At 36.9% G+C, this 22,142-nt stretch overlaps 1 protein-coding gene across 2 annotated transcripts in view; it reads right to left on the bottom strand.

Moving 5' to 3' along the window:
* The window catches only part of LOC149555532 (zinc ion binding protein), a 120,207-nt gene that overhangs the window by 83,549 nt on the left and 14,516 nt on the right, over positions 1-22,142 (bottom strand). For both annotated transcript variants that reach the window (XM_089829621.1, XM_089829622.1), the window contains one exon: positions 14,209-14,478. In XM_089829621.1, the coding sequence (XP_089685747.1) occupies positions 14,209-14,478 (270 nt within the window). The remainder of the gene's footprint in view (positions 1-14,208; positions 14,479-22,142) is intronic.

The following is a 22,142-nucleotide window of genomic DNA, read 5'->3' as shown; positions in this document are numbered from 1 at the left end:
GTGATTTGCATGTGTCTGCAAAGAAGAAAATACAAAGTTTGCTGGCTTTTTGTAAAAGATATTGCACGGACAAAGCTCATCTCATATTTCACAAAGCAAACAGCAGATTGAACAAAGCCAAACGGCAATATGACACTTGCTCCTTCTTGAAACCTCAAATACAACCAGGAAATTCCCCACCTATAGCATATTTAAAGATCTTTTTATTAGAAAATTTATCATTGATGTCAAGATGCATTAGAAAATCTGATGAGATGCATGAAATCTGTAGAAACTGTAATCTGATGAATGCAGATTGGTTTGGTGTAATAACAAACACATACAGATACATCAGTTTTGAGATTCTGAATATTACCTGATTTTGCAGTATTTTGTTTCACTGAATTGATAGGATTACCTGCGTTTTCAAATCAAGGTAAAAGATGACAGGGAAGATTGAATCTTACTGTCAAACAGTTCTGTTTGGATGTTTCACCTATATCAGACATGGAGATTGAGAGTTGGATGTATCAGGCATATATTGATATTTTTATAGATGGAAAGTAAAGACTACAACAAATGCATTTAGTTCGGTAAAATGTTTGATCAGTATTATGTTATTCCTTCATTATAATATTAATATAATTGATCTAGTCAAATATTATCTTCAGACCAATCTGTATGTATTGGGTAGTGATTAAGTCCATTTGATTAAACTGTATATGTATTGGGTTGCTAGACATCTTGGTTGGATTAGCTTGATTTTGGTTCGAAATGATTATTGGCCCCTGTATACAGTTAATTACTGAAATTCTGTCCCTGTGTTGGTCACCATGATAAGCAAGGTTAGCTGTAAACTCATTCAGTCATTCAAAAGGAATGTTAACTGCTGTTCGGCAGATTTTGGCAATAACTGCATATGCAGTTGAGTGGTTGTTTTAAACTTTTTTTCAACTACCTAAATGATAGCCTGATAGGAAATATCAAAGCCTGATGCAAAGTAATTTTTGGTTGTAATATTGCAGATGTAAAGTATGTTAGAGGCTTACTACTAATTCTAATGATCCATTCATGTTTTAATTTCTGAGTAACATTGAGTGATATTCTAAAATCTGAGAATGTCATCGTAAAATATAGGAGAAAGTTGATTCTGTCTGATCTTAGCAGTCATCAAGTCAAGTGAAATGTATTGTAATAAATCTGCACGTTAGAGAAGTTTGAGTAAGAGAAATGCCAAAATGTTTTGTAAAAGGAAGTTTTAACATCCAGAAGGATGGTGCCTCGAGGATGTTGGGTTGTTGCTCAGTTTAAGACGTTGGTGCTTCTGTTAGAGTTGGTGCTCTCAAGAAAGAAATTCAGTGATTATTTAGGGTTGGTGCCCTTAAAGCACTGTTCCAATTTTTATTCCCGAGGCTGGAGTACAATAGTAGATACTAACAACATTTCTCACCATGGTTTCTCACCCAACCTGGAATTTCCATTTACTTCATGTGTTATTCTTTCTATGTGAGGTTGCATTCTTTATAATTATGCTTCCTTATTGTCAATAAGAAGTGACTCCACCAAGGAATCCCATTTGTACTCAAAGAAATGTAGTCATTCTCAGCATGCTACAGTGCCACTAGAATGAATTATTGAGTATTTCAGCTTGAGGAGGTTTGGATTGAATTATTCTTGCAAGTGATCATTGGTACTACTGATATTCAAAATTACTAAAGATTTAAATGTTGGTTTTCATCATTATTGCTGGGGTTTACATGGCAAATGTTTTCTAACTTTCTAGAGGTCATCGGCATGTTCTGCTGCCATTCACCAACATTTATGCAGCCATTATGTGATTTTTCGAGCACCAAATATAAGAGATGTATTTTTTATTGCTATTCACAAATATAAAAAATAAAATCAGTCTTTTTGTTGTACTAGCAAATGAACCGTCAGCATTTTTATCTTTTCTAGTCAAGGGGTCAGCCTGTCCAACGGGTTTGCATGATTCGATATTTATGAGTGAGTTTCAATTCTTTCACAAAAATTGGTAAGAATTTCAGTATATCAGAATTTATAATCATGTTTCCAACTGTTATAAATGAAAACATCAGATTTGAGGTTTCATGCTGTGTTTCTAATTGATAATTCTAAGTAGACTCTAGTTTCTAATTTAGATCTTAGTGTTCTTATTGTCCTGTTTGAAAGAAAGCCAAAGTGCGAAAAGGCTTCCAAATGTACATGGGAAAACCCTTGCAGGAAAAAAGCCACCCTCCAAAAGCCAGGCTCAATTGTATTATCAGCAACAACAACGGTTACATACAATCCTTGAGCCAATGCTCATCAAGAGAAATTACAGCAGCAAAGAATTCTAGAGAATATGTGGCACATAAACCCTCCTTAGAAGATATCCAAAAACCATCCAAAATGCACTAGGGGGCTACATATTTATAGATCTCAACACAAGTGGAAAGAGCCTGTAGTTTCCAAAACCATCTCTAACACCAAAGAGGCGCGTGGGTCAACTTGTTAAACCAATGACACATTGCACATAGAAACTTCTAGAACAACTCAACCATAATGATCACCATTCCATACGCAACACCTACCTCACACCACTTGTTACTAGTGAACTCCGCCATAAATATAAACTGCCAAATATTAACTCTCCATGACTTTTCCACCAAACTAGAAACTGGCATAATCATTACATAGATTCAAAATAGCAACTTATGACACTAGCTCCTTAACTTTAGGACTTCTAAAATGGGCTAAAGGAAATAAATAAATAAGTAGCATGTTTGGACTCAAAGGTTGAGACAGCTTTATCCTAACACGGTTCATTCACAAATTAGTAAGCATATTTAGTACTTATTGTTGATCTATGTTTTGACATTGCTGTCCATTCACATATCAGCAAGTATACTTGATATCAGTTGCTGTTCTAGGGTTTCATACTTGTTGCTCATAATAAATCAGCGAGCACATTGATTGAAAATGGTCAATTTACATGTTGGATCTGTTCTTATGATGTATATGACAATTTATGTCAGCATAGGAATTGATTCATCATTTTCCAGCCACTTGGAGTTGTTATCAGAATTCTTTTATCATTTCGATCTGCTCTTGTAGTTGCATTCTTGTTTCACAAATAAAAAAAATACAATAAATTGAATGTTTCCATGTTGACCCCAATCTAGGATATTATAGTGGTATCAAAGCTTAGATCTCGCCATCCTAAAAGGGAAAAAGCTAACATTTGAGTGCAACTGCAATGGGCACATAAGTTAAAGAAATCTTAGGCACTATCAAAGAAGACAGTATATGCATCAAAACAAGCAAACTATATTTCTTTAAGCTATTTTTTTACCAAAGATATGATTTTATTCAACAGATTTTGATACAAACACAAAAAGATAAGTAAAAAGCTAGAGATCTGCTTGAAAGTTGGAACAACTGACAAAAGAGCAAACACAAGAAGCACAAAAAAAATGTCAAGATTTTAAAGAACAATTATTGAATCAATTTTTATCAACCTTAAATATATGGATTTATTTAGAGACTCACAAAATAAAGGTCATATTCATCAAAGGTATAATTAGAGACACAATGTCACAAAAATGACATCAAACTTCTTGCATTTCAGAATTATGATGGAAAGCTTGATATTTACAAATCTAATTCTTGAAGACATCCAAAAAATATATAAGAGAGTATAAAGGGGCCAATGAAGGAAGAAGAAAAGTTAGAATCAAAACCACAAGCAAGGGAAGCAAGATGAGTAGTCAAAATTGAAGCCATAAAACATTGCTATGGAATAGATCATTGCATATGACTAGAAGGAATTCAACATGCAAGAGGAAGGTAAAGCTCTTTTGTTAGAATATATTTATTGACTTCCAATAAGTGCCTATGTTAGAAAAATATTGATGAGCACAAGGAGGAAAAGACATCAATTGCTAGATGTAAAGAGCTCAAGATGAAGGAAGATGTGCTAAATTATAAATTATCTGTCAATCTTCCAAAGGGTGAGCATTGTCATACATGATTCTTTTCCAGAGTAGCTATGTCGATGAGCATGCATTTGAGGAGAATATTGTTGTTCATCCTAACTCAAAACAAATTGAGTCACGAGGATGGTAGTGTTGAGGATATCTTGGAAAGCAATCTTAAAAAAGATGGAGGATGAAATATTTTTAATGCCAAGCTCAGAAAAATGACTGTATAGGGGAATCAAATGATCTTTGACGTACAAAAAGGATAAAGGCTTTAATGAGACCAATGTCACTATTTCTACTGATTTCTACATCTTATGCATTTGGATAGAAGGATATCCCAAGAGATATGTTATGAATTCTAACAAAGTTTTGAAGGATCCATGGTTACAATTCATACGTCACTCCCTAGATCCAAGTTCTACACTTATGGATTATGGCCTAATGGAGATATTCGCAGTTTCCAAGATAACAAGATATTTGATTTTGGAAGGGGATAAGAAAAATGTCATTTGGATATTTGAGAGTTTTTACCAAGCATGGTGTGGTGCTTTTTGGAATCAAACTAGAAAAGGTTTTACACCCTTGAATATATGAAAGAGAATTCACAAAGGATGAGATACTACAAGATGGCTTCAATATTCCTTGCATCATGAAGTTACAACTTGTCATCACATCGGGTAGACAGAAGATGTGTGATGACTTGTATGTCATGGATCTAAGATAGAGTAACATAGCTTCAGCATGCAATGGTTACATTCTATTGAAGAGTCTACTGCAGAGTTGAAATCCAAGGTAAATAAGGTATTTCTTCAAAGAAATCAAAGATGGAGCTCCAAGAGTTTGTTGGCTAAGTGGATGGAACATCAATTCATAACAACCACAACTTTAAGCATAGGTGATACACTTATTTATGATGTTATTGATCTATTTTACATCAGCATAGTATAGTATTCAATGGTATACTTCTAGGATTGTGCCTAAGTAGAGAATTTCATCAAGAGATAGGAAAGAGACACATTTCAGTATTGTCACTGTTGTATCATTTTTATATTACTGATTTTCATGATTTCTAATTTTGAACTTCTTAAATCAGCATATACAGTGCAGATTTGCAGATGTTAAGAGATTTCCCTTGTATCATGTTGTCTATGAGAAGTCTCAAACATTAGAGCTACCAAAAAAACTTATTTGAGCCACCATATTGATGTTTTGGATAAAGTTCCAAATGCTCTATGACCGCTACAACATCATGTCCATTACACGGGTAATTGGTAAAATATTTGATAGATTAATGAATGAGCAAGTTGCTCATATGTAGTTTACAAAGATAACATTATTAGAAACATTCTAATAACAAAAGAATAAAAGTATTTTAGAAACATTCTAATAGTTACAAGGTACACAATATTGACCATTAAAAGAATAATAAATAAGATATTCAAAGATATTATTCTAATACCTTCCCTTAATGATCAATTTGTCAACTACACCAAGGAAACCCCTAAACTTAAAAAATTTATCTAGAAAGAGTGACTTGGTGAGAATATCAACAATTAGGTTTACTCAAGGAAGATTGGGTATTTGGACAGTTTGAGCTCCCCTTGATTGTCGCAAAAGAGGGGTGATGAGCATAGCTAAGACATATGGATGTCAGAAAGCAACATGGAAAACCAAATTGCCTCAGAGCTTGCTTTGACTATACCTCGATATTCAGCTTCCCTAGAGGAAAAAGATATTGCCTATTGTTTCTTTTTGGTCCAAGTGATACACATGTGCCCAAACTGAAGACATACCCAAAAGTGGACATTTTGTCATCAACGGAGCCTCCCTAACGCAGGTTTGTGTAAGCGATGAGTCAAGGACCTCTGGTTCGTCCATAGAGGATACTAAAGTCTAGTGTGCCCTTGATAGAGCACAAGATGTGCTTTGTTGCAGCCCAATGATCTAAAGTAGGAATTGTCATGAAGCAAGATGTGTAACTAACTACAAAGCTGAGATCAGGTCGAATGACAATGAAATAGATCAAATTGCCACATGTTGTCGAAATGCTGATTTATTCTCAATAGGAGAACTAGATTTAGTAGACAACTTTAGACCAAACTCAATAGGTGTAGATGTAGGTTTGCGTTCCTACATTTTGAATTTGTCAAGTAGAGCTTGTGCATACTTAGACTGAGAGATAAAGAATCCATGTGACTGCTACAAAACCTCCACACCTAGGCAGTAATGCGAAACCCCAAGGTCGGTCATGTCAAAAGAGTGGCGTAAATTCTAAATGATTTCTTGAATCAAAGATGTCAAACAGCCGATGATGATCATATCATCAACATAAATAACCAAAAGGATGATGTCACTACAGTAGTCTTCATATATAGATTCGAGTCAGAGGGCTCCTCTAGAAACCCTAATATTTGAGGTACTCATTAATTTTCATGTACCATGCCTGAGGAGCCTATTTGAGACCATATAGTCTTTTCACTAGTTAATGTACCTAGTGTTCTTTATAGGCAACCTTGAATCAGGTAGGTTGCATCATGCATAACTCTTCCTGTAGATCACCATTTAGGAAGGCACTTTTGACATCCATTTGATAGACCTTCCAATCACTCTGAGCTACCATGGCTAGGACTAATCTGATGGTGCTTATCTTTGTTGTCAAAGAAAAAATCTCATAATCAATCTCTTCACGCTGAGAGAAGCCTTTGGCAATGAGACAAGCCTTGTACTTGTCTAAAGTACCGATAACCTTGTAATTGACTTTGTAGACCCATTTGCATCTGATGGGTTTCATAGACCCATTAAGCAAAATCCAAGCATTTTACGTTGATATTGAGTATGTGAAGGGCAAGAATAATGTGGTAGTCAATGCCTTGTCATGGAGACCTGCCATATGTTCTCTATCTGAGATTTCGGCTGATTGGAAGGTACATTTGTTGGTTGAATACTCCAAGAATACATCTTGTACCAACTAATGGATGGTCAAGTATAGGATGACAGATGCAGGGTGTTTGATGACATCATTTACTACAAGGAAAGAATCTATTTGGTACCTATATCTACAATGAAGGAAAAAATTCTAAAAGAAATGCACAACTCGTCGTTGGTTGAACACCAAGGATACATGAAGCCTTATAAATTCGGGAAAGGTTCTCTTGGAAGGGCCTTAAGAATGATGTACTACAGTACGTACCAACTAAACAAATCCAAGCACATCTTACCTACGAGATTGCTTCAGTTGTCACCAATCCCTTCAAATGATTAATGCTCACAGACAATGAACAAGAACAGCAGTACTCCTTTTATTATTCGCATATGCCAAGAGATTACATACCGATGATGATTTACAATGATCCCAAATGGGGTATAAATACTTCCTGCCAAACCTTCCCGAAGGGGTCTGTCAACTACATAACAATATTAATCTACCCGTCGGCTACAAAATCCTTACCGACAACATGAACCCGTCTGCTACACGGTTTCTACCGACAACAATTGGCAAATGGAACCTGAATAATATATAGATTGTGTAGCCCAAATGTATTGTGTTGGCTTCTAAACATTAAACGTGGCTCCAAAATACTCAACGCAGACCCCTAAATACTCAATGCAGGCTCCAAAACTTGACCGCGGTCCAACCAAATCACAGATTGCTGCTTTATTTGCAGATGGCAGCCTCTCAGCAGTTCACACACGGCTGGTTTGGTGTCTTCACAAGACCCAAACACTGCCACTAAGACCCTAGAATCCCCTGCAAATCGATGACAATCACGTGGGTGTAATGGCATTTAAAACACAGAATAGGGGTCGGCCAATATGGTGACTTCTCTAACGCCAATCAGAAGGAAAACATGCCCCATTTGCAGTGCAAATTAACAAGAACCAAGAGTGACGTCTATGAGGTGGAAATCTTCCCAAACTAAATCAAAGAGATAATGGACGCCAAACCCAATGATAACACCACCAAATTGTTGTTGCAAATGAACGATAACTTCAGCAGTAGCAATGTCTTCCCAATCACAGAACGAACAATAGGGAAGTCGCTCCAATTTAGAATATCATCTCCAAATTCTCCAATGGACAACAACTCCCCAGCCACAGTTGATACAAAAGACGAAGCATCAAATTCTCGAATGAAAACTACTATACTTATGCGGTGGAATTGAATTCACAAAACTTTAAAACGCTCACAAAGATAAAAAAGAAATAAACAAAATGGATGACTCAATCTCACAATTAGAGCCATATTTATAACCACAATTGTGAGCCTTGGCTTCATCATCACACTTCTCACTTAAGAGGCTTCAGCTTCACAATTCCAAATTATATCATAAAGTAGCTTAAAGTACATTTATAATGATGAATCATCTATAATCGGATCATAAATATGAACTCCAACAATAAATAGCTCAATCCAATGCAAATGATGACCAACTGCTAACGCCACCATTGCACTACCAAATTTAGTAACTGCCCAAAATAGACTCACTATACAGCTAACACCCTCAAATCCCATTGTCAACTCATGAGGGTCGCAATGATGAACTAACCTAGCCAACTACGGGAACTTGGTAAAAATGGGTACATTGCAGCATGATGATGGACTTCATTGCGATGCTTCCCAAAGTACAAGGGATGGATTGCATCTTTTTCATAGTGGATCATTTGACCAAATATGCCCATTTCTTTGCCATTTCCATTAGATGCCAGGAAGCTAAAGTGGTCGAGTTGTTCTTCTATGAGGTATTCTGCTTGCACGGCCTTCCCTAGAACATAGTGAGTGACAAGGATAGCTGTTTTCTTAGGACCTTTTGGATGGAGTTATTTCAGTTAACGGGAACGCCATGCAAGCGGAATACCTCACAAATGACTGGAGGGTTATCTCAAGAACTATATTCCAACATCGCAGAAGGTGTGGATCCATTGGTTACACTTGGGAGAACATTGTTACAACACCACCTACCACGTGTCGATAAGTATGACACCCTTCAAAGCATTCTACAAATATGAGCCTTCATCCTTAGTGAATATGGCGTTAGGTGATCAGTTACAAGAAAGTCTAGATATCTTGAGATTGCTCAAGGACAACCTACAAAAGGTCTTAGAATCAGCAAAAGATGTATGTCGACCGACACAAGGACGAGCAGAGTTTTGAGGTAGGTGATCTGGTATACCTTTGGCTTCAACTGTACAATCTTCCCTAAAGACATGTAGTAAGGCGAAGTTGAAACCATGTTTCTATAAGGCCTACAGAGTGGTTCATAGGGTGAGCAAAGTTGTTTATGAGTTGGAACTTCCTAAGGGGAGTTGATTCACAATGTCTTCCCTATGTCATGTCTCAAGGAGGTCATAAGGCAGCACATCACTATGTCAAAGGAAATACCACCCATTGAAGAAGAGGGGAAACTACTTTTGGAACCGGCTAGGATTATTGACGTTAGAGAGAAGAAGTTGAGGTCACATACCATCAAGAAATTCCTAGTGCGACAAAAGACCTATCAATCAAGGATGCCACCTAGGAAGGCAAACAAGTTCTAGACCACCCGAGGCTATAATTACTTGAGGGCAAGTTATTCTTGGGTTGGGAGGACTATAATACCCCTGATATTATTAAATAATTTAATTTAATAATCATGTGTGTATAGCCCCAAAATTAATATTATTATCTCTTGAACCCTTTTTATTTTTATTGCTGGTAATGTATTAATTGTGTCAGCACTTTTTGTAATCCTTTGAGAAGTTTTCCCGAAGCCATATATAAGGTCAAGTTAGTTTTTGTCGTAGGTACGCAAACTTCAAAGTTTTGTTGTTTTCCATTTCGAAGGTGAAAGATTCTCTCTATTGTGCATTTGCAGTTTTGGTGGGAGTAGCTCCTCACCCTATTTACTCTTGGTCTGAGACTATTGTAATCTTAAGTGCTATTACTATTGAATCCTCTTGCATGTGCGAATCCATGTATTATTGTGTTGTGGCATTCATTACAATTGGGCAACAATATTACCAATGACATTGAGATATCCATCAGTTGCATTATGTACCTTTATCTTGGCACGACCGAGATTGATGTGGGATATATACATTATTCACACTATACACCAAGTTAGACCACCAACCATCAGCAACTACACTACCGAATGGACCCTAATTTGCAACCATACAACTATTGGAGCAAGTTTGATACCGTGTGGGGAAGGAAATGAGTTTGTCGTACGGCAAATGTGTTATCACCAGACAAGTAGAAGATAACATAGAAACTACATCGTACGTCTTGGCCATGATTATTGTACAAGTAAGACAGTGAGAAAGATTCGAGATCGTGCGACTTGGGATCATTTGTAGTATGGGAGAATCAATGTGTTGAGCAAAAGCCAGTTTAGTTGGTTGGCATACAAGCAACAATCCGCACATGAGTGACCATAGGGAGTAGATAAGGGAATGTACATTGTTTTAAGAAGACTGATTAGAATTAGTAAGGGAGCTCTACACATGCACTCCAAGACCAAACACAAAGCTCCCACATATGCACAGGTTATTTTAGATGTCATAATAGACAATACGACCAAGTTTGTACCTAAGGGGGGCATTATGGAGCTGTGTTCGGCTTCAATACATTACACGACTTTGGCCCTCCATTGTAATTGAACACCAATAAAAGGCCAAGGGCTTCTCATTTGTAACTCATTAGATTAGAGAGATAGAAGTAGAGATAGGCTAAGGGAGAGACATGTTGAAATTGTTGGAATAATGTTATTAAAGCGATTGATGGTTCATTGTTAGTCTTCATGGTGAATAACTTAATGTTGCTTGGAAGTGTTGCATGGTTTCTTCAATCCTTCACTTGAAGTAGATTAATTTTCATGTTGTTTAGAAGCTATGTTACCAAATACTTCCCTACCAACCCCAAATTCTGGTTCATTTCTTGCAAAACTCTGGTCCTTGTCATATTCTTGCAAAAGTTTGCTGCTAACCTTCAAAGTCTGCCCAAATTGAGTCAGATGATCCCAACACAAATTTTACCGTTCTTATACCAAATTCCAAAATCTGCAGGACCCAGGCCAAATTTGGCCCAAAAATGGATAATATATACAGCAGTGTATTTTGCTATGTTGCTTTACTATTATCATAGTGGTGTATGAACTTATTTGCTGCTACATATATATACATATACATGCACAAACACACATTTTTGTATAGATGAATCCAAAATGAATTCAAACCCACCCCCAAAAAAATTTGAATGAATTTTGAACCCTCATTCAAACCCAAATTTGAACTAGCAACTTGGTTTAAAAGTAGTTTAGTTGGATGAAAAAAGTTGTGGATGTTTATTTGCATGACTCGAATATAAACTGGGCCACTGGCCTCTTGCTGGTTGTATGTATGCCTTGTGTGGTGACAATCATTAATGGGATTAATGAGGAGATAATGATTTAAAAATCATTCAAGTATTCCTTAGAAGCTTGCACTAGGTGGGTGGAGTCACCAAAAAAGTTAGAGCTAATAGAGTCCAATTCTGTCCACACTTCCTTGTAATCATAGTTTGGAGTGGAAGAAGTTAAGTTCAAGTTGAGAGTTCAAGAGTTTGAACCAAAAAACTATATTTTCATTGCACATTGTCAAGCCAAATCTACAGAAGCAGTTAATATCCATTAAACGAATCAGGTATGCCCTAAGTAATTACCAGGAAATCACATTATTTCAATGAGCGAGTGTCCACATATCAAGGGAACCTTGAAGTCAACATATGATCTTACTTTTCAAGCTTTGCATAAGAAGTGACCTTACTCAAGAGAGGATTGAGTGTTTGGTGTTCATCTCTGAAACATTGAGTATTTAATTCAGCATGTTGTAGTGGAATAAAACTCACATCAACAGGAAGGTCACTCTGATAGACAAAGATGTCTATAGATTGACTAGCTATGACAGTTGTGGGTTCTGCACCAAGTCTCAGATGGCATGGAAATTGAATCCTGTGTCTATATACCCTCAGAAAGGGCCAGACTGCTTCTAAGAGGAAGTTGTGCAGGAGACTATTTTGCTCAAAATCATAAGATCAATGGTTGGTTGGTAAAAAATCCAGATGATACTCTCTTCCCCCTCAAGAGGTCAAGAGAAAAGTAAAGATAATCGAGATTGAACCATCAAATTTACCAAGTTCTATGGTTTATGCTCTGACAATTATTGAGTTTATGCTTCCTTTTATTTGGTAATTTAGAAATTGGAAACTTGTTAATTTCCTCTTCGTCTGAAATCAATTATTGAATTCTTTCTTTCTGATTAGAGAAAAGGATTTAGTCGGTTAATTAGTCTTTCATGTGAAGGTAGTTATTCAAGTGATATTTTTCACTTTTCAATTAGTTAATGAACTTCTGCTATTCATGTTCATATGGAAACGAAAGCAGTTGCTTCAGTTATTAATATTTAAAGTAAATTTCCTTTATTTCCTTAAATTGTTCATTAATTGCCTATTAATTTTTAGATAGTTAGATTCAGTATGTTACATCTTATATATTTGTGGAATTCGGTTCCAAAACTATAGGACTCTGTTTATGCTCCTAAATCATTTGACTGTGATATATTATCTAGGTTCACTTGACCAATACTTGTGAACCCTGTTGTATAGGATCCCCATAATTATGAAACTCCAATATATCTAAGCAATGACGAGAAATCATTGGACCCTGCCAATGATCAAAGTACGGAATATTGCAAGGAACATGGCAACATTCACCTAGTTTGCAGAGGTGAATGTTACCAAAGGCTACCATAGTTATGATACGAAAAAGGTTGAACATATAATTAACATGCAAGTAATGGTAACTAGAGCTAACCATTTTATCAGGAGGGATAGCAAGCATTTGGCCATAGAAAATGCCAAGTGCTAGCCATGTTGTGAAGAAGATAGCTAAGAATAGCACTAAGGTCACAAAGTGGTATATGTCAGAAGGTTTTTCCTAGGTGGAGATACTTGTCACTAATGACCTATTGGCAATTGAAGTTGGAATCTATCGACATGAATACGTCCATTACTTGTAGAAATCTCGTGTGTGCCTGTATGACTCTTTAGATGGAGGGTGGACCCCCAATGTATTATGGGATATATTGAATCAATTAAGATGCCTCCCCCATCTAAGGAGTTGGTTGTTGATTTCCCTCCCTTTCCTCTTCCTATTGTTTTATGTTGTTGAGAGCACTATGGGATGCTTGCCATCATCATATTGGGTGTAGAAGATCAAGAATAGGATGGGACCCACGATGTACATTGTAAAGTGCAATGCACCAACATTCCTTCTCTGCCTAGGTACACCAAAAGCGTAGGTTTTAATCACTCATTGTCAATGTGCAACTCACTCAATATTTATATGTTAGTCAATGACTGTGTACCTGTGAAAAAGGTCTCAAGTTTTCTACACATTGTTATTGATACCCTTGCCAACGATGATATCAATTAGTATGGGTTGCTTGATTGTTATCACAAATGGAAACAGATTAGGAAAAACATGGGACCACACTGTAATATGAAATTTGCTAACAGTCCTTTTCCAAACAAGATCTACTTATGATCTTATGTGATTCTGAAACAAGTCGTGACCCTATATGATTTTTTGTGTTTGTACATTGAAGATTGCTATGCTATTGGAATCAACACTTTTCTAGAATGCAATATCATCATTCTATTCTAGCTAAGTTATATAAAGGCATAACAATAATTAACGATTGGATTTAAAAGAGAGATCAGAGATCTCATAAAAGAGAAAATGGCAAACTCTCTCTAACAATTGTGTGCAAACTATGAACCTTCTGATTTTCCAAAAGGGATATGTAAGCAAGGTAATCATGAATGAACCCTTGAAGTTGAGGTTTGGGACTAGGGATTTTGAGTGAACCCTTGAGGTGGACGTTTGGGTCTAGGGATTTTGAGTGCAATCATATACATTGTGACATTGAGTTATCGCCACCATAGTGAATGTTAAAGTTATGAAATTGACACTTATAGATCAGTTGGAAGATGCTTGATTGATTAAGCTGACTATTGTGACTTGGAGGAAAAAAAATGAAACCAAGAAGCGGTTGTTAGATTTTCAAATGCAAAACCAATTTCTTCTTTCAGAGGCATGGGTAATTTCTGTTTAACACTCCTAAAATAAAAAAGACTACACTATTTTTTTCTAATGGACTTATTGAGCATGCATTTTGACCATGAACGCAGTAACACATATGAACAATCTCTTGTATTTGGATTAAAAATCACCTGCAATGACCATGCTTTTACTGTTCTGTCACCACTCCCACTGTATATATATCCATCTTTAGAAATGGCTAAGGAATGAACTCCGCTATAACGCCAGTCTTTATGATCATACCACATTATAACAGGTTCTTGTCTAGGAACAGTACCAATAGCCCAAGCAAAAATGCATCCTCCATAATCACCACTGAAGCATAAAGACTGTTCTACATTGACAGTTAAAGCCAATATTCTGTGCTCATGTCCTCTTAAAGTCTGCAAATGAGAATAAGACTGCAAAACAAAAAAACATCAATATGGTACAAAAATGTTAAGTGAAAGAAAGTCAAATCTAGCTTTCTAATATTCCAAGGGTTGATGAACTTATGAACCTTAAATGAGAAAGAACAGATTAATAAACATGAATGCAAGAAATGATTATCCATGTTATACATAATTTCTTTCATTTTAATTTTTAAGTACAAACATTCACTTAAGGTCAAAGAACTACTAAAACAAGTACAGACAAAGGAACATTGGATTCTGTATTAATTTAACACTAACTGAAATGCTTCTTCACATTCATTATGTGAGCAATTCGCCCAATGCATAGTGGTAAGTTTAGTAACATGTGTGGAAATATTACAAACAGGCCAATTTCATTTCCCTCAGCATTCAGAAGGGCAGCACCCTCATAATATTGGAAGTTGAATAATGTTTTAGAGGCATGCTTGTGCTTATATATAACATAATTGATTATTTTTCTTATCCTCTGCACAGTTATGACAGTTTGGTGTTTTTTTGTATCAACGCCTACTGTTCATGGTTCGCAGCTTTGCCACAGTTCACCACCAATAAGATTTCAAAGATCATTGGCAGCTTGAAAAGGTGATCTTTTTTCCATGGATATGTTTTACTAGAATAATTCCAAGATCAAATTCAGTTTATTTAGGAATAGTGCTAATCATTGTAGAGATATACATGTATTTGTTTTTAGTAGAATAGTTCCAAGATTAATTTCAGTTCATATGATACTATAACGCTAGCATTTTTTTAATACCATTTGCATACATAGATTTTTTGGCAGCTTCTGTAATATGTTCTTACCCTATGATATGTGATATTCACTGTTTGAATTGGCTATGGAAGATCCTTTGACTCGTTTCATTTGACAATTCCAAGAACACAGCAATATTCTAGGTTGGCATGTCCCCTTCCTGAGATTGACAAATTTATTCTTTTGGAGCCTGGATATTGCTTTATTTGGGTGAATTAGTATTACTTTTTGAGGCCATCCAAATGGAACTTTAATAGCCAATGTGTATTGTTAAAAAATATGTTCTTTTGATTTTTTATTTATTTTGGATAAAAAACATTAACTGAGGGCCCAAATTTGTAAACAAATAGCTACCGTCCCTTTATGGGCATCTGTAATTGTCATTAGCAAAATTCAAATTTTCAAATTGGTGCAAACAAGAACAAAATCCTTTTGCTGCAATTTGCAGAGGATGAAAACCCTCATATCCATTTGGGTGATTCCGCTTCAAGGATTGCAATTTTTGTTGGATCACATTCAATGATTTACATATTTTATTCGTTATGATTTTCATGAACTATTACAAGGCCGCATGTCATTTACAGAGCCTAATCTGTCATTTTTATGGGCTGCCCAAGTCAGAATTCAGACACTGGCCTTAAGGGTTCCTAGCAGAATTATCACTGAAGAAATTGGAGCCGATCACTTAGTTTTAAGGGCGTTCACAGGTTGCTGCACTCCATCAGGACTGATTGCTGGATTTTTGAGAGTTTGATACAGGTTAATGCTGCATCAATCAGATCTTGACAGTCCTAACTTACTTCACCAACTTCTGAAACAGACATTTTCAGCCTTAACCCTTACAGTCATCTATATCGTGCATAGTTGGACATTTCCTGCTGTTTGTGTATTTGATTCTGCTATAGTAGCTCAAGAATATTCTATAGTTCAGATCTAAAAATTGCAGGGTTTGTTAGCATTGATTTTCTTGAAAACTAATTGCTCCCAAGTTAATTTGCTGAAAATTATTGCTCAATCCAAAAAGTATCATTGCTGGTCATAGCAATGAAGAAGTAGCTGTTAGAAAACTTTCCTTCTTATCTGTTGTACACAAATTTTGCTAATATATTTAGTTCTGAAGTTAATCATTTTTTATCTAGGGATTATTTGTAGGTTGCTCATTATTATTTACTGTTTATTTTCAGCATCTATTTTCCTGTTTTCTATCAATTTAGAAAATTCCAGAAAGATCACAAAGAAAGAGACAAAAAACTCCATATAGTTTTCTTAGCATCCCTGATTGAGAATATTACATTAGTGCAAAAACTTGATGCCTCAGAAGCTTTCAAAAGTTTTTCAATCCATTTCCTAAATCAGAAACTTGCTATAAATATTGACACAACAAATTTGAGGTGTTTTGTAATGATAGCCATTTCCAAACATTTTCAGCTAAACCTACTATTCTACTGATTTGAACTCCTCCCTTATTTTCTTTCACAGTTATAGGCAGATTGAATTTGTTCAATATTGTTTCATGGCTAGGATAGAGCTTAAGCCTCCAATTGTTATTTTCTCCTGAAGACCCTCCATCTTCTGAAAGATGTGTGCAAAAGAAAAAGTTAAACTCATCCACACTTCAACCCCTTGCCAGATTAAGCCAAGTTTCCCAGTAAGTTTATAAATTGAATAAATCCATTTCGAATTTCTTTTTGCCCACCATTTGCTGATTTTCTACAGATTTCATGGAATTTCAGAATGATTCAAAGTGCAGATATTGCACAAATCTCCAACTGTATAGCCCAGATATCTAACAACGTCTGGCTTTGGACACAGACTACCAATTTCCATCTGCTCTTGATCCAAGTGTCTGAGACATGACATGTTTTTTTTTTCTTTCCACTATTTCTCAAACTCATTTCTTGTATTACAGCAACTGCAAGTATGTAGATTAACTAAAGCCAAGGTCCTCTACCAGTATATATATGATTTACAAATCTCCTATTGACTTAAACTACCTTAGTTTACCCCACAGCTCTCACTAGAAGGCAAAAAATCTATTTTACAGAAGTCATCTAAGCTGCCACATTCGCTCCAGGTGCACGGAATCCGGAAGTCAGTTTGCTGTAAATTCTGATTCGGTTCAAATTCGTCCAAAAGTCTGCCAGTCGGTCAAATTCGCTAAAAAGTCTTGCACAGGGACCCAGGTGGAATTTCGACAGACTTTTGCAGACTTATGATTTCAATGCAGGAACCTGAAACAAATTTCAAGGAATTTTGGGTGAATTTGACCAATAAACACATTTTCAATGACCTCTGCAAGTTTTGCTAAATTAGGTCTATTTGACCCTCCAACACTAAAAGCAACCACTAAAAAGACCAAAAAGGTTGTTTATATGTCATTTGGACAAAAAAGTAAATATATGTGGTGGTGTATTTTTCTATGTTGCTTTAGTATTAAAATAGTGATGTGTGAACTTATTTGCTGCTACATACACACACACACACACACATATATATTCTTGTACAGATGAACCCAACCCCAAAATATTTTGAACAAATTTCAAACCCGAATCCAAACCTGACGACTTAGGAATTTATATTATGCTGCTGTAGTCATTGTGTTAGCTCTTGAGGGACAGCCTTCTGCTTTATTAACAAAGCCAAAGGATGTACACATAAATTATTACAATCTCAAACACTAAAACATATGAGAGGAGAGATTTTTATGAACATATCTATTTTCCAGAATGTGGGTATGAGAGCTGCTTTGTTTACCGCATAGGTTAATTAAGAATTGCACACAGATAATGAATACGAACATGAACAGCAACCAGCAGAACTCTTATTTTTATTCGCATATGCCAAACAGTACATTATGCTTGCATGATAAGATATCCTGATAAGATGAATACAATGCTTCCCGAAGGGGTTATAAATACTTTCCGAAGAACTTTCCCAAAGGAGTCCGTCGGCCACATACATGTCGTTACATAAAAACCTTTCCGAAGGGATCCGTCGGCTGATACACAATTTCCTTTCCGAAGAAACCCATCAGCTGATACACAATTTCCTTCCCGAAGGGACCCGTCGGCTAATACACAATTTCCTTCCCGAAGGGACCCGTCGGCCAATACACAATTTCTACCGACGACATGCTTTACTACCAACATTAAAGAATAGATTTACGTTTCTTCAAAAGTGTCTTGATTTTTTATTTTTGATCCAGCTATATTTCCTATTGTTTGTTGCAGGAGAACCAAATTAACCTTGATGGAAATCAAGTTTCTGCAAATGAGTGCATGTTTATTCTCTTATAAAAAAAACCTTATGTTAACATATTAATTAATAGTAGCCTTTGATAGGTAACCAATTAAAGTGCTAATGAGGGAATTCTGCAATCAAAGAAAAGTTTACAAGATGAATATAGGTCATCTAGTGAACTTTAAAGGAATTTGAAAAAATTGCAATCTTTCCATACTCAGGTTTTTGTTTAAAAGTTAGAGATGAAACTCTTGAAAGGAGACTAAAGGTAAAACATTAAGAGTCTCACTCATACACTTCAAATATTGATAGGGTCAAAGAAAAGTATTCCATGTAGGAAGAATAAAAAGGCGTAATCAAGGAGGATTATATTATGTCTTAGATTGAGAACACAGTTTTCAACAAAATCCCCTGTTTGAAGTTTAGAGAACATCAAGCATGCAGGCCCAGTCAAGCAAAGCTTTACGAATCTCATACTTATCTTCCATATTTATTAAGTTTCACTTTGAGAACACAGCCATCAGCAGTACATCTGTTTGAAGTTTACAGGACATAGAGTACACAAGCCCGGTCAAGCAAAAAATCAACTTGCATTCAGAAAACAACCCTTAGTTAACTAATATAAGTGATGATAGCAGTGTGGTGAACCAATGCTCGATCTTGCTTTCCCATAGCCCCAAACATCAAAAATCTTTCCCTACGAGCCAATGGTACAACGAGGACTGCAAATCCCTCCAGCGCTTGCTTTGCACTGCCTATTCCACTTGCTCTCTTGTGCTTTCCCCGCTTATGACTTCCTACCACCACCTCCTCCACCATAAGAAGCAGTTGCATCACCTCGCAAGGTAGATCCCTCTATACCTCGCTTCAGCAATCCCCCAAATCCTTCTGGTGTACCCTCTTCCCCTAGCATCCCTCCCCCCTTCCACACTTGATCCCTGCTCCTTGGCTGCGCACATCTCCACTCTTTATGACATTCCCAAATAGCCCCCATCCTCCTAACTACCCCTCCGCCCCCCGTCCCGCTCAAGTGCCATCTTTTTCCATCTCCGATGTTAATGAGGCCATCAGATCAATGAATAGCAGCAAATTTGCAAATGAGGAAGGGTTCAAAGTGGAACTTCAAGTTGGGCACCACTATTTTGGACCCTTTCCTCTCTGCGCTCTTTAATAGGGTGGTGTGCATTGGGTTCCCTTCTTGGTCGCAACACATCATTCACCCGATCCACAAGGTCGGGCTAGCCTCACATCCCAACAACTACAGGACCATTATGGTTGGACACACATTTGCTAAGCTTTATGCTATAGTGCTACACACTATCCTTTCCAAGAAGTTAGAACGTTTCCATCTCAAGGCGAGGGAGCAGGCTGATTTCAAGGCTGATTTTCACGCTATGGACCACATCCTAAATCTTCAAGCTATCATTGAGGAGGCTAGACACACCACTGTGAAAGTCTAAAGCTGCTTTGTGGACTTTCATAAAGCGTTTGACTCTTTTCCTAGGGCTGCATTGTTTCAAAGACTAAAAGACTTGGGGATTCCAGACTTTGTTGATGACCATTATGAGGTTGTATGAGAGTGTGCTTGGCAGATTCAAGACTCGACAGGGCTTTTTTGATCCAATTCAAAGTACTATTAGGGTGAAGCAGGGATGCCCCCTTTCCCCCACCTTGTTTGGCACTTATATTGATGAGTTGGAGGCTTTCCTTAGCGAGCACTCACTCCTAGATGATGGGTGTGCCTTGCATCATACTTTCATCTCCATTTTACTCTTTGCAGATGATGCGGTTCTTCTAGCCTCTTCCTCAGAGGGCTTTCAGCGGCTGTTCGAAGCAATGGCTTCCATTTTTGATTCGTAGTAGTTAGTTGTTAACCTCGTGATGGTCTTCAATTATTTTAAGACCTCTCATCTCCATTTCTTTTTCAAGGCACAGAGGTTGAGATGTCCTCTTTCTACACTTACCTAGGGGTCAAGTTCTTTGGGCCCCATTTTAGTTTGAGGCCCACCATGCAAACCTACATCAACAAGGGTTATGGCTCTCTTGCCTTGCTTGAGAGCCAGTGCTTTAGGCATCATTTTCAGTACACCGCGTCCAAGATGGCCCTCCTTGATTCCCTGGTCAAATCGATGGTGTTGTATGCTTCAATTGTCTAGGGGGTCTCTCTTTTGGAGTTTGACTGGGCATCAGTGGAAAGGGTCCAGAGCCTTCTTCTCATGCGTATCATTAGGTGCCACAAAAGTACTCCCCACAGTATTGTTTTGGTTGAGTTTGGGGCACACCCTTTCAGACTTGGTGCAGTCTTCGACTTAGTGTGGTTGCTTCATCGACTTTGATGCTTTGCTAATTTGACCAAAGGGTGACATAGGTACTCTTACTTAGCTTATCACTCCTCGGAGGTAGTTGCAGTGCCGACTACACTAGTCAAGCCCTGTTGGTTTTTTCAGGCTTCTACTTTATTGAGGTTTGTGGGGCTCGAGATGGATGGTCTTCCCCCTTTCCAATACACCTTGGATGTGTCTGCTCACCTCCTCCCTTTCTACAGGAGTTGAATGGGCATTTTAGGATGGAATTTACAGACAATATATCTGTATGACTTGGGTCAACCCTCCAAGGGGGTTGCAACCCAAGATGACCTTCTACATCGAGCAATTACTTGACCTTTGAAGTGGGGTGATTGTGCAACACTCTTACCTCTCCTAGCATTGGTTGTACTTATTGCACATCATTAAGAATGCAGCAACCCTACTCGCATCATCAATATGTTTACCATCCTTACTAATTTCACAACCATCTGAGTTGAAACCTAAATTGTGTCCTTGATCACCCTTTTGATTCACAGCTAATAGATTATTTTTCAAACCTTATACATATAAAACATTCTCAACTTTGGTCTCACCATCATTCAAAACATGCATTCCTTCACCTTTGATTTTTGCATATATATTGCCACCAAATCTCACCTCACCTCCATTGGTACTTTTCTCTAATCATATGCGTAGAAGTTAAGAACAGCCACTGTTAGTATGCCATTATCTTTTTCACTTTTTGTATGAAGGTTTGTTTGCACAATCAAGAATTCCACTAACATGTCTTTCTCTGTCTTCCTCCAAAACTTAGCAACCTCCTTTGCATTGTCCACTTTTTCAATCTTCTTATTCTACTTAGAGAACTCTGTCATTCCATTCTTATAAACTTTTGCAATGTGAATAGAGTTACTACATTTACAATATACATTATTGTAATTCCTTGGAGGAGCAACAGAATTCCTACTATTAAGTCTGGAGATAGGAGAACTTTTGAACACATCTTTCTGATTTTCAATTGGGAATCCTTTGTGCTATTAATGTTGATTTTCTATTGTTCTTCTCTAGACTTGGAACTTTGACCTTCTTCAAGACCAACTGCACCTTTATCAATAGACAATCTTTGTGAGCCAATGACCTTGTCCAAGGAGATGAAATTTTTCTGATCTATCTTCTCATGATTCCATTGTACCAAAGATTCATCTCAGTGAAATTGTAATGCCCCACTTGGAGATCCTTTGAACAAGGATAAATATAAGCCAAAAAAAAAAATTAAAAATTAAAAACAAGTATAGAAGTACACGACAATCAACATAAGAGGATCAAAAAGATTGCAACGGAAGACTAACCAAACA

Source organism: Cupressus sempervirens, chromosome 5, assembly GCF_028749045.1.
Source record: "Cupressus sempervirens isolate cs-2001-9-10 chromosome 5, ASM2874904v1, whole genome shotgun sequence".
Classification (NCBI taxonomy): Eukaryota; Viridiplantae; Streptophyta; class Pinopsida; order Cupressales; family Cupressaceae; genus Cupressus; species Cupressus sempervirens.
This window is presented reverse-complemented; position numbering and strand designations above follow the sequence as displayed.